We start from the raw sequence: 13354 nt of genomic DNA, 5'->3' as shown, positions 1-13354 counted from the left end.
AAGTAACTACTCAATGTAGTTGAGTCACTACTTCACTACTAATTAATAGTGCATACAATTTGTTACCGTGATTATATTTTTATAATATTCAGCACTACTTTAGTTTCTATTACTTTGTAAAACTAGTTACAGGTACTTCAATTGCAAAAGTTGCCAAATTTATAGTTGCTGGAACTATTTTGTTTTCTCTCAGTGTGTGTTACTTCATTTAATCTCAATTTATTTGTTTCTTACATTTATACTTAACTCTTAATCTGTATTTAAAATATTTATTTAAGGTAAATATGCCAATGGGGAAATCTGCCCCGATAACCTTAACCTTGACATGTATAGTCAAGGTCATGACCTTGAGTAACCTTCAACAGGTTTTAGCTCGTTCTTCGTAAAAGTTTTTAACAAAAAAAGTTCTGCTATAAAATAAAAACTCTCTGCTTTAAAATAAACAAAAATTTTCTTTGAAAACATTATTTTCTTACATAATTTTTGTTTATAAAGCAAAGAATTTGTTTTTAAAGCAGAAAATTTGTGATTTTGTAAAGGCGTTTCATTCGAAGCGAAGTCGACCTCACCTCCCTCCCTGTCTAGAGACAACTTTTCATAAAGGTGGATCTTGCTTGGCGTAGAAAGTCGAACGCCCCCAGGCAGGGAGGGAAAGGTGGAGTGGACCATTTAACTTATTTAATATTTATTCTTATTCATTGCACTATAGGCATCCGATACTTTTTGTTCCCTTACTGTTATATAAAATAATTCATGTCAGGTATTGTTTATAAAAAGTGCAAATATCGAGTAGATTTCCGTATCTCTCATCAATATTGCGCAATCAATATAATTTGATCTTAATTACTATTATGTGTTTAATTTGTCTTTTTTCTTGCATTTTTGTTTTTCCTTTCCTTCTTTTTTCTTTTTGGATATGCGTTTACTATATTACCCATCCTTTTGCCTCGCACGAAAAGTAGCGAGCGGTTGTACATATATTAAAACTAATTCGAAAAAAAAGTGAAGTTCGATAATTTACGTAAAATTACTTAGTTAATCAAACGAAAAAACTTCGTGATTCAGCAGAATATTTGTTCTCTTTAAATAGAAAGAAAACCTTCTCACAATACGAAGGAGAGCACGTTCATAGGAAATAAATAATTTAATCTAACAATATTTTTGATAATATGTAAAAGCAAAATAATTTCAGATATGTGTTAACCATGCGAATTTTCCATATCCAGCTCGATTCCTATTATCTGTCATCTAGGTGTCGTCGATATGTGTTGTATCGTCGTTCACGTACTGTGTCTTAGGTATTGTGGTTTCAGATTAGATATTTTTGTTTCTTGATTAAGGGAAACGCAACGTTGCTTCAGTGAGGTATCTAAATCCGATTTTGTAGTAAATTATAATGTAAATGATTCATTACATTTTCAAAGGAAAATGTATGCAAATGCTATATAATACCTGCAAAAACGTCTCACTGAAGGACAATGCATTTGTTTGATTTGATTGACCGAAATTAAACCAATCCATGATATGTTCATACGCGTTCTTCTTTATGAGAAGTATGAGATGTACGAAAACACATAGATATCATGTATTGTTTCTTTAGCCTGGTACGATTATGGACTAACACAGTACCAGACCGAGCGGCAAAACACAGAATTGGAGCGTGTGTTCGACGAACGTCATCAAAGCGTTTCCCAAGGAATCGAGATTGCCACAGAGCATCTTGGTCCTAAAGTTATTAAAGAGCCTGAAACCGAGTGGCAGAAATCCGTCAAGAGTAAGAAAAATGAAGATTATTACAATAAGTTGATGAATCTTGAAGAGGAACAAGTGCTCAAAGAGACCAGATTAAGAGAAACTTCGCATCAGTTTGCTATTCCTGGCGATAAAGTCGTTGCACATTCCTTAGCAAAGGGAATGGCTCAAAAGTATGAAGAAAGTTTGTAAGTATTATAACAAATATCTGATAATATTGGCAACCTATTTTTAAATATTTGGTGATAATATTTGGTAACTTCTTATTACTAGAGAGGAACAACCGCAAGAAGAACCTATACAACCACCACCGAAATATGTAAAAAAACCATTTGTTACCGAAGTGGATATAGATACAGAACGCGTTAAAGCCACGGGAAAATATCCTCCGGAACCGTCTGAATCCACAGTTCATGGTCGCGAAGTTCATATTGCGAAACAAAAACAAACACAAAAAGAAGTCAAGGGTGACGTAGAAATAACGAGAAAAATTACAGCAACGGAGACAACAGAAGTAGAACATAAAGCGAAAACACAAGAGCGAATGGTGCAAGGTCAAGTCAAACCTGCCAAACCGCCTGTTTTCACGAAGAAGATTCAACCTTGTAGAGCATTTGAGCAAGAACAAGCCAAGTTTGAAGTTGAATTTGATGGCGATCCACTACCAGCTATCAAATGGTATCGCGAAGATTTTCCTATACAAAACTCAGCTGATCTTCAAATTTATACCTTCAGCACCAAATCGGTATTAATTATCAGACAAGTTTTTATGGAAGACTCTGGTGTCTTTTCTGTTATCGCTGAGAATAGAGGAGGAAAAGCCAAATGTAGTGCCAATTTAGTCGTAGAGGAACGCAGAAGGCAGCCAGGACGAGGTGGTGCGGTACCACCCAGTTTCTTATCCACAATCCAATCCGCTTCTGTTGCTACCGGACAACTCGCTAGATTCGACGCCAAAATTACCGGCACTAAACCTCTGGATGTTTATTGGCTCAAGGTAAAATACATATGTGTGCTATAAACTTACCGGTTCGATTGATTTTATACATAGTGCATAGTAAATAGAAAATTTAAATTAATTTACGTTTGAATCTTTTTTATTATAGAACGGCAAAAAGATAATAGCGGATATCCGTTATAAAACTTTGGAAGAAGACAATATTTATACACTTTTGATTCTGGAGACAGTACCAGAGGATATTGGCAAATATGAATGTGTTGCGATTAACAGTGCTGGAGAAGCGCGTTGCGAAGCGGAATGTACTGTTCGCGGACCTCAATCTCCAACAAAGGTCGCAAAACCTACAACGCCAACAGTAGAAAAAGCGCCAACTGTTCTGGAGCCATTAAGAGATCAAACTATTAAGGAAGGAACTTCAGTCGCTTTCGCCTGTAGAATCGCAGGAAAACCTATTCCCACCATACAGTGGAAGAAAGCTGATAAGGTATATAATAATAGCTACAATAAAATAACTTTTACACAATGCATTTTTCGAATAATTTCATTCGCGAATGCTTACATTATTTGTGTAGGTAATCAAGCCGTCGAAGTATTTTCAAATGCAAAAAGAAGGCGATTTCTGTACTTTGAGGATTTCTGAAGCCTTTCCCGAAGATGAAGGTGTTTATAAATGTATTGCTATAAACCCTGCTGGTGAGGTCACAACGTCTGCCAATCTCAGAGTTCTCGGTAAGACAAAAAAAATTCAAATTCAATATTTTTTAAAATTTTTTCTCAACGCCATAAAATAAATTTAAAGAAATAAAAAGTTCAAATTCGATCTTTCTAAATTTTTTATTAACGACATTAACGACTTTTCTGCATTTTCAATTAGCGCCCGACACAACTGATGTCCTGGCAAAATTGACTCCTTTGAAGGATCAAATAGTGATAGAGGGACAACCAGCTCAATTTAAAACTCAAGTGAGTCCGGCAAAGCCTAAGCCAACGATTCAGTGGTATCGAGAGGGTGCCTTAATCCCACAATCACCAGACTTTCAGGTAAATATTTTGCCATTATTCTTTCATGAAACATCGAAGGGAATTTCATGTTTAGACGTGATATTCAGGGAAAACATGGCATATCATTTTCAGATGATTTATGAAGGGAACAATGCGGTGCTACTGATAGCAACTACCTACGAGGAGGATACTGGCACCTTCACTTGCCGCGCTACAACCTCAGCCGGTACCGTAGAAACATCTGCCAAACTCATCGTCAAAAGTAAGAACTGAATAAAAGATATAGAATCGATTGCTAACATGACACACGATTGTTCTTATATTATACTCCAAGAACTGCCGGAGACAAATACTCGAGACGTATACTTAACGGAGACGTATAATCGAGACAGTAGCATGACAAATCAATTAACAAATTAATAATAATAGTGAATTGTTTATTAAATCTTGGAAAAGATTATATTCTAATTTTTTCAGTTTGTTTGTACTTCTTGCTGTACATTGATTAAATTGGTAATAATCTCGTGGGAATTATAGATTATCATTTTCAAGATTTCAAAAGAATTAGTTGCTTTTCAATGGCGCATGATATAGCAAAATAAATATAAAACGGATGTTGATGTAAAAAGATCATTGAATTAAAAAATTTTACACCATCGCAATTGATCATTGCTAATGTATACATTAATTTCTGTCTAATGTGTTTATTGCGACTAACGTCTTTACATCGCATCGTCTCAAAATCTTACAACGTCTCCGCGCAGCGCGATTCGCCGTAAATATCCACCCGTATTTTTACTTTTGTGCTTTATTGTTACCTTCCTTGAAAGAACGTAACCTACCGACCTAGCTAGATTTCTCAACTTCCATCTCAAACAGTGGCGTTTTTTCGTTATGCAACCAGAAGCAACGGCTAAGACTATCTTCGTCTTATGATTCCTGAAGACGAAGATAGCCTTAGCTGTGGTAGCTTCTGGTTGGATAACGAAGAAACGTCCCAGATCTCCTGTAATTAAAAATGACGTGCGCGCCCGGAGAGTTTGTGTACTAATTATTATCATATTTTGAGAATAGTTGAGCGAGTGAAACGAGGAATAGTTAATAACAATAAGTTATTATTAAGGAGCTTATTCAGGTTGCATTATAAAACTACAAATTTCGCGCGCAAAAAATAAATACTCAAAAATATCAAGACACTTAAGTAAGAAAGTCACGAAGGTAATATTGAAATTGAGGTGCTGTAAAAGTAAAAGTAAAATAAAAATAAAAATCGAAACTGTTTGTAATGTAATCGGTCGGAGTAAGCGCGATTATTTTTTAAGATCAGTGCAATGTAGACGATTGATGGAGTGAAACGTCGTTGTCCACTTGTATTGCCAATATCTTGATTTGTTTCTTAGGATAAAAATCATGTTCGCAGCCTTTTCGCAAAGAATACTATAACTTTATAAGTAGACTCAAAATTTGGAATTTTGCCCGATGTTAATCAATATGGATAAAAACAAAAGAAAAATAGCAATGCAGCTGAGTTGAATATACGTAACTCGTTTACTCGTTCGCTGTATAATTTTGATGTTCATTATAAAAAGTATATCGTAAAAAATATATATATATTTACATACACATATTACACAGTTTTCTCACTATATGGTATATGTACGCCCACACTTTACGATTATACATATATGTATGTATATATATATATATATACATATTCATTTATTAAAGAATTTACAATGACACATAAAAATATCGTCCAACGTCCTACTAATCAATTATTTATTATTGTACAATGAAAGTCGCAATAAAACCAAATGTTCTAAATATGTCCAAGTCTCGTTTGTTGTCGTTTCGACAATCATCGCCTCAATTATTAATATGTCTCAATTATTAATCTCTATCGTGAATGATTTTAACGTGAACGATTTTAACGTGATCCTCAATAGAAAAATCTTTGAAGCAATTGTAGTTTCCAGTTCAATATGATGTAAAACATATGTAAAATTTATATAATTATGTAAAAAATTGACATATTTTATTAATATACAATTATTTATAATTGTATATAAAATATGTCCATGTATATAACATTTTTTCTCGGGATTTTAAGGAACAAATAATTGAAAGGAAAGTTTCACAATAGAACAAAAATTTCCAATTTATCCTTGATTAAATATTACCGAAGCACTATACTCATATACAGTAATTAATACATAATGTATATATATATACATATATATAATAATAATAATTTATATTAGCTTTTTCGTGCAAAAAACATTTCAAGTGAAAAGCAAATGCAGTGCCGTGTGCACATCAAGCAAGGCCCTTTTCTTAGGTTATTTTTGAGCACGTGATGTGTATTACATTACCTGGCTATATTTGGCCGCTGGCTCAGAGCTCCGCAAAGATTCGTCGACCACGTTGCTTTAAATTGTGCTTATAAAATCTATTTTTAAAAAACAGATATATAATCTATTATTAGTCTACTTCATATTTTAAATATTTTTGCTTTTTACTATTACTTAATAAAATTAAAAATTTGTAATAATTTATTATTCATTATAATTATATTATACATTATATTATAATAATAAATTTTATGTGTATCTTAAAATGCATCACGTGCTTGCAGATGTATGCTTCCAAAAACTTTAAACTGTAAATATATTGCAGCGTATTACATGTATTGCTAAAATCTTATTATTTACAAACTTACATTATATATATATGTATACATATATACATATATACACATATATTTTTTAAATTCGACATAAATAATTTTAAATATTAATTCTTTGTGACCAGCGAGTCGTTAGATATTTATTCAGATATTGAAATAGATAGAAATGTTAAATATCGAATCAAACAAATATATTTCATAAAACTTCAATTTCCATTTTTAACTATCTTGAAATTATTTGGAAATGTGAAGAGATATTCTCAAACTGCACGGTCTATTCTCCGTGTCCTGAACATGATTCACAGACAATGTGCATTAAAAAAATACATGTGATTCTTAATGAATTTTAAACGACCTTGAAGATGGAACGACAGTACTTTCCAAGAGAACAAATGGACATCTGATTCATCAAGAAGAAATTCTTTTCTGTGGTCCATATTTATATCTTTGATTCTAAATCGCCACCTCCGTTTGATGCTTCGTCAACACAGTAATTTCGAAGAAAGTTGGCAGAGGTAGTTGACTATTTTGGCTCCGTCTCGAGCCAGCTGCTAGTGATTCAGTCATGCCAGGAATAATACGGAGAAGAGCGTGTCAGCGTACTCTACAAAACGAGTAAAAATTATTTTTAGTAAATCAGCAACTTCAAGATATACTAACAGACTACGTTGCAAATGTCTAATACAACAAACTGTTAATGGTGTCTATTACAATGCAATCGTATTTATTATTAATGCAATCGAAATATTTTATGGAAAAAATATAAATCAATAATAGATCAAATTCTTCAATTGTTCTTGCACAATTTGGTAATAGAATTCTATTAAATAATTATCGAAATAAAAATTAAGCTTGAATCAAAAGAATCCTTTGTTATTCATTTGAAGTTTTTCGATTTATCTGTGAAATTGAAACAAAAAATAAAACATTTATTTACAATTAAATAGTACAGCGCCATAAACTGAGAATATGACATGTAGCAATTTATATGTATTAATTTAATTATATAACACACTTTTTGAAAAATATTTATATAAAATTTAATTTTTTAAATTAATATAAGTTTATTGAACAATGAAAATAGTCACGTACTTAAATGCGCGCGCGCACGCACGCACGCACGCACACACACACACACACACACACACACGCGCGCGCGCGCATATATATATGTGTGTATAAACATATAATCATAAAATTTATAGGACAAGATGTATAGAAGTAAAAGCAAATATGTATCTCTGTCTATCTCTTTTTTATTTTGAAAATCCAATTTTACAATTCGCCTAATAAACTGTTATTGTGCAGAAAATGGTAGATCCCTGTTCTTATATTCACTCACTTTTATCTACGTCTGCATTCACTCATATATAAGTATAGTTTTTCAAACTTCCGATTATAATATTAAACTACAGATTGATAACCGTTTTTCCAAAATGAAATATCATAGCTTTCTCAGTAATCTCTTATATCACAAGTCAATAATTAAATAATAACTTCACACACATTTTAACTAAATGGGTGAGAAAGAGACGAATAAGAAAAGCGCTTTTTTGTTTGTATATTTTGGAAACGGCATTAAAATATACGTTAAAAGACAGATTATATGAACACAAAATACTAAATATTTCTGTGCATATGAGATATTTGCTTGACAACTGTATGCACATGTGTATAAATTATTGAACATGTGTATAAATTGTTCACTGTACGATATAGCACGATTTGTGTAAATATTTTAAATGTATTACTTCACAACAGCAAAATGGATTATCCAGTTCGAATATAACTTCATTTCGATTAATCACATGAAAGAAAGAAATTTCTAGAGATAACGAAGATGTACTTGTCGATGATCTCTTTCTTTCAAATATCATTTCTGATTCACTTCACTGAACAATCACTATGGTATCACTGTGAGAAGGGAGACGACGATTTTGCCCAGTTTTCCTTCGTTCCTTCGTCTTCGACTTCCAACTGATTACTATTACGACTAGATGTAGCATGAAATAGGGACGTGCATCTTATACGTCAAGGATCCCCACCGAGTTACTCCGCGGGAGACTACTTTAGAGAAACTCATGAACAACGCGAATTTTACGGATTACAAAGCTACAAGCGAACGCTTCGACTCGCGCGATTATATTTAATAAAATATCTATTATTCGTAACTTCTTGATATATCTTCCAAAATATTTCCTCGTATATATCATATAGATTAAAAAAAAATGATATCGCTGCAACATCATAACGTCGAAATAGTATTGCATTTTATTGCATTTCGGAGAAGAAATTCCCACGTAGTCAAGTCACAAAGGACAAGCTCTTTAGACTATTTAAAAATTACTTAAAGAATGTTGTAGATCCATGCGTTTTATATTTTGCTATAGACATTTTATAACGTTTATATTCTACATACAATTGTTAACATGTTTGACTGACGTCGTTACTAAACTTTGTTTCCTAATATTGTCACTTTAAGTAACTTTCATATAAATCTATATCTATACAAATATATGAGTGTGTATGTGTGTTAAGTTTAATGTTCTTTGTTAACAAAATGTAATTAAAAGGTTTATGCTCTTCTACAACTTCTTATTTCATTAATAGTCGCAACTATCACAAAACAACGAATGTTTTTATTGCTGATGATATTTGTCCATAAAAAGGCAGATATCACAAAAAAATAGATGTTCAGTTAAATACAATCTTTTACGAATCATATATTGTGTATTAATAACTCACAAATAATTCACTTTTTCAAGATTGGTTATCTAGCAAAATATTTTGATTTCTCTATCTTGAAAAGTTAATTCAGTCAAAATCCATTCCTTGTTTTTCAGTGATTATAAAATATTTATATAATTAATTTTATGATGTTAAAGGATTGATAAATTATCATGAATTTATAAATGGATTTTTCCTTAACTTAATTTAATATCATGGTGTAAATAAAACTTTCTCTTAATTTAATTTTAATACATATGATGTGAAACAAATATTAAAAAACGTTCATATCTATTTAAAACAATTTTGCATAACTTGCAGAGAGAAAAGAAGCCTATTACGCGGTTCCCGCGGAGACGGGTGCCAGTGTCGAAATAGATGCGAAACTTCATCAAGATTTGAAGGAAAATGTAATTCTGAGATCTTTACCTCTCAACGAAAATGATTCACCATTTGAAGTACAACTTCAACCTGCTGATGAATCGTTGCCTTGGCGAAGAGGACGTGTTCTATCCCTACCTCGAACTTATGATTCACTTCCATGGCGGAAAGTACAATCAAGAGATTCTTCACTGGATAAGCTCCAAGCTTTCGAGAGTCAAATAAAACCATGGACCGAAGAAGAAGTAATTTTGAAAAAAACTCCCAAGGTTACCAAGGATGTAACGACAGAAAGGTTAGAAGAAGTTGAGTTACGACCGACGAAGATTGAAAAAAAAGACATCCACGGATTTAATATAGAAACAATTAAGTTGAAATCCGTACCTAAGGAGGCAACAGATAAAATTATAACAACCGAAGAATATGCTAGCGACAATATTACGACTGAACTTTATAAGGAGCAAGAGGATAATACTGTGTCAAAAACATCACGTCGTTTAGATGAAACTTTGTCGAAAAAAGAGAAACAGGAGAAACCAAGATCATGGTCGGAGGAACAAATTGTTTTAAAGAAAATGACACCAAAGACGAAAATAACTTCCGAATTGGACGTAGAAAAAATAAATTTTCTTGAACAAGAGGACACTTCTTTGCTTACAATTGTAAAGGACGCAGAAATGCAAAAATTAAAAAAAGAAAAGTCTATCACAGAGAAGGAAGAACAATCCAAACCTTGGACGGAGGAAAGAATCGCTTTGAAAAAGGCAAAACCGGAAAGAAAGGAAATACCCAAGGAAATTCTCGAAACCGTTTCATTGAAACCTTCGCAAATAGTAAAGAAAGATCTTGTGGAATCAACATTAGATAAGGCAAATCTAAAACCAATTTCAAAAGAAGAAGTTGAAGCAATTTCAATAATTACGCGAATTGATGTCACTACAGACAAAAAAGAGAGAAGAGCAAGCAAAGACGTGGATAAAACAATCATAGATAAGGAAGATAAGACAAAACCATGGACAGAAGAAAAAATTATTTTGAAAAAATCTAAACCTATGCAAAAAGAAACTGAAAAAGAAATGATAGAAACGGTAAAATTAAAGCCATCTAAGTTTATTAAATCAATATCTCCAAAATCAGATTTGGAAAAAATAAATTTGAAACCTGTCATGAAAGAAAAGGAAAATATTAGAGAAATCGGTAAAAGTGCTGAATACGTTGAACAAGAAGATACTACATTACTTCAAATTTCAACTGAGATGTACGATGATATTAAGTTAAAATCAGATACAAGAAAAAAGCTAGTACGAAAAGAAAAACATAACGATGAAGACATTACGGTATATAAAGAGAAAGAAGATACTACTTTGCTTAAAGTTATGTCAGAGCAGGAAACCAATATTCATAAAAAGATAAAGAAGCAAGAGGAAGTGCCACAGTCAAAGACATGGATGGAAGAAAAAATAACCTTAAAAAGGACAAAACCGGAACAGAAAGAAGTATATAACGAAACTCTTGAGGAAGTATCATTAAAGCCAACATCAAGGTCAGACAAAGTAATATTAAAGAAAGAATTAGAGAAAGTAGATTTGAAACACATCAAAATAAAAGGTATAGATTTGACTGGAGTCAAACAGCAAAAAAACGTACCATATCATGAAGAAGAAGATAAAATAATTATAGAAATGGCCAAAGACGTTGAGTCTATTAAAAAAGTGAACAGTGAGAAAAAATCTAAAAGTATACCATATATGGAAAAGGAAGACACTACAATCCTTAACATCGATAGAACTGACAATATAATTGAAAAATCTAAAAAAGAAGAGGTACCATGGGTTAGAGGTAAAAAAGCAAAAGAAAAAAAAGAAATTGAGGAAACAAAAACATCTCAAATAATTAAACTTGAAGTTAAACTGGAAGAAGATGAACCTACGGAAATTTCCGAAGTTCCATGGCGCCGTAAATTAAAATCTTCAATTCAAAAAACGACTTCGGAAATCGAATCTGATAAAACAACATTTGACATTAAAGAACCATCCGAAGTAACATGGCAAAAATCTAAAAAAAGTAAAACAACGAAAACTATTAAAGAAAAACCTCAAATTGAAGATTTCACATCTGTTGTACTGAAACCGACAAAATGGCACGAAAATCCTGAAGAGCAAAAATCGATACAAGAAATTACACTACATCCAGCAAAACGATTACTTAAAGAAAAAGAAGTGTCAGAAGATATCACGCATACACCAGTGACAAAGGAAACACCCAAATCAGAAGCTTCACCTGAAAAAATCGGTGAAGCCATTAATAGAGACATATTTAGCAAGAAAATAGATGTACCATGGAGACGTGCAAAGAAATTAACACCAACTGAACAGAAATCCGAAGATTTAGAATTAAAATCTACTAAGAAAATAATAAAACCAGAGGAAGAACAATCTGAGGAAGTAATATTGAAACATGTCAGAAAACTTCCAAAAGAGGAAGAATCAAAACATGAAATCACTTTGAAACCATTACAAAAGGAAAAAGTTGAAGAGAAACCGCAGCAGATCCGATTAAAGCCAGTGAAGAAGATGGACAAATCTGAAGAGCAGAAACCAGAGAAAATTGTATTGAAACCTGTTAGAAAACTTCCTAAAGACGAAGAATCAAAGGAGGAAATCACTTTGAAACCAGTGGAAAAGAAAAAAGTTGAAGAAACACCGGAGGAGATCCGATTGAAGCCAGTGAAGAAGATGGACAAATCTGAAGAGCAGAAACCAGAGAAAATTGTATTGAAACCTGTTAGAAAACTTCCTAAAGACGAAGAATCGAAAGAAGAAATCACTTTGGAACCAGTGGAAAAGGAAAAAGTTGAAGAAACACCGGAGGAGATCCGATTGAAGCCAGTGAAAAAGATGGACAAACCCGAAGAGCCGAAACTAGAGAAAATTGTATTGAAGCCTGTTAGAAAACTTCCTAAAGACGAAGAATCAAGGAAGCAAATCACTTTGAAACCAGTGGAAAAGGAAAAAGTTGAAGAAACACCGGAGGAAATCCGATTGAAGCCAGTGAAGAAGATGGACAAACCCGAAGAGTTGAAACCAGAGGAAATTGTATTGAAACCTGTTAGAAAGCTTTCTAAAGATGAAGAATCAAAGGAAAGCATTAGTTTGAGACCAGTGGGAAAGGAAAAAATTGAAGAAACACCGGAGGAGATCCGACTGAAGCCAGTGAAGAAGATGGACAAATCCGAAGAGCCGAAACTAGAGAAAATTGTATTAAAGCCTGTTAGAAAACTTCCTAAAGACGAAGAATCAAAGAAGGAAATCACTTTGAAACCAGTGGAAAAGGAAAAAGTTGAAGAAACACCGGAGGAGATCCGATTGAAGCCAGTGAAGAAGATGGACAAATCCGAAGAGCCGAAACTAGAGAAAATTGTATTGAAGCCTGTTAGAAAACTTCCTAAAGACGAAGAATCAAAGGAGGAAATCACTTTGAAACCAGTGGAAAAGGAAAAAGTTGAAGAAACACCGGAGGAGATCCGATTGATGCCATTGAAGAAGATGGACAAACCCGAAGAGCCAAAACCAGACAAAATTGTATTGAAACCTGTTGGAAAACTTCCTAAAGATGAAGAATCAAAGGAGAAAATCACTTTGAAACCAGTAGAAAAGGAAAAAGTTGAAGAAACACCTGAGGAGATCCGATTGAAGCCAGTGAAGAAGATGGACAAACCCGAAGAGACAAAACCAGAGAAAATTGTATTGAAGCCTGTTAAAAAACTTCCTAAAGACGAAGAATCAAAGGAGGAAATCACTTTGAAACCAGTGGAAAAGGAAAAAGTTGAAGAAACACTGGAGGAG

The 13354-nt window shown here is 32.9% G+C and overlaps 1 protein-coding gene across 14 annotated transcripts in view; it reads left to right on the top strand.

Annotated features, from left to right (window-relative positions):
• The window catches only part of sls (sallimus), a 103864-nt gene that overhangs the window by 22479 nt on the left and 68031 nt on the right, over nt 1–13354 (top strand). For 12 of the 14 annotated variants that reach the window (XR_001936801.1, XR_001936802.1, XR_001936803.1 and 9 more), the window contains 7 exons: nt 1601–1940; nt 2026–2749; nt 2859–3197; nt 3286–3442; nt 3588–3754; nt 3848–3977; nt 9450–13254. The exons of 1 other annotated variant lie outside the window; for it this stretch is intronic. Coding sequence is in view for 10 of the 13 variants with exons in the window: in XM_018454077.1 (XP_018309579.1) it covers nt 1601–1940; nt 2026–2749; nt 2859–3197; nt 3286–3442; nt 3588–3754; nt 3848–3977; nt 9450–13254 (5662 nt within the window). In the remaining 3 variants the exon portion in view is untranslated. The remainder of the gene's footprint in view (nt 1–1600; nt 1941–2025; nt 2750–2858; nt 3198–3285; nt 3443–3587; nt 3755–3847; nt 3978–9449; nt 13255–13354) is intronic. One more of the 14 variants, XM_018454073.1, reaches the window with a different exon arrangement.

The sequence above is a fragment of the Mycetomoellerius zeteki genome, unplaced genomic scaffold (assembly GCF_001594055.1).
Source record: "Mycetomoellerius zeteki isolate Tzet28-1 unplaced genomic scaffold, Tzet1.0 scaffold425, whole genome shotgun sequence".
Taxonomy (NCBI): Eukaryota; Metazoa; Arthropoda; class Insecta; order Hymenoptera; family Formicidae; genus Mycetomoellerius; species Mycetomoellerius zeteki.
Note: the sequence above shows the minus strand (reverse complement) of the source record. Positions and strands in the feature narration are given on the sequence as shown.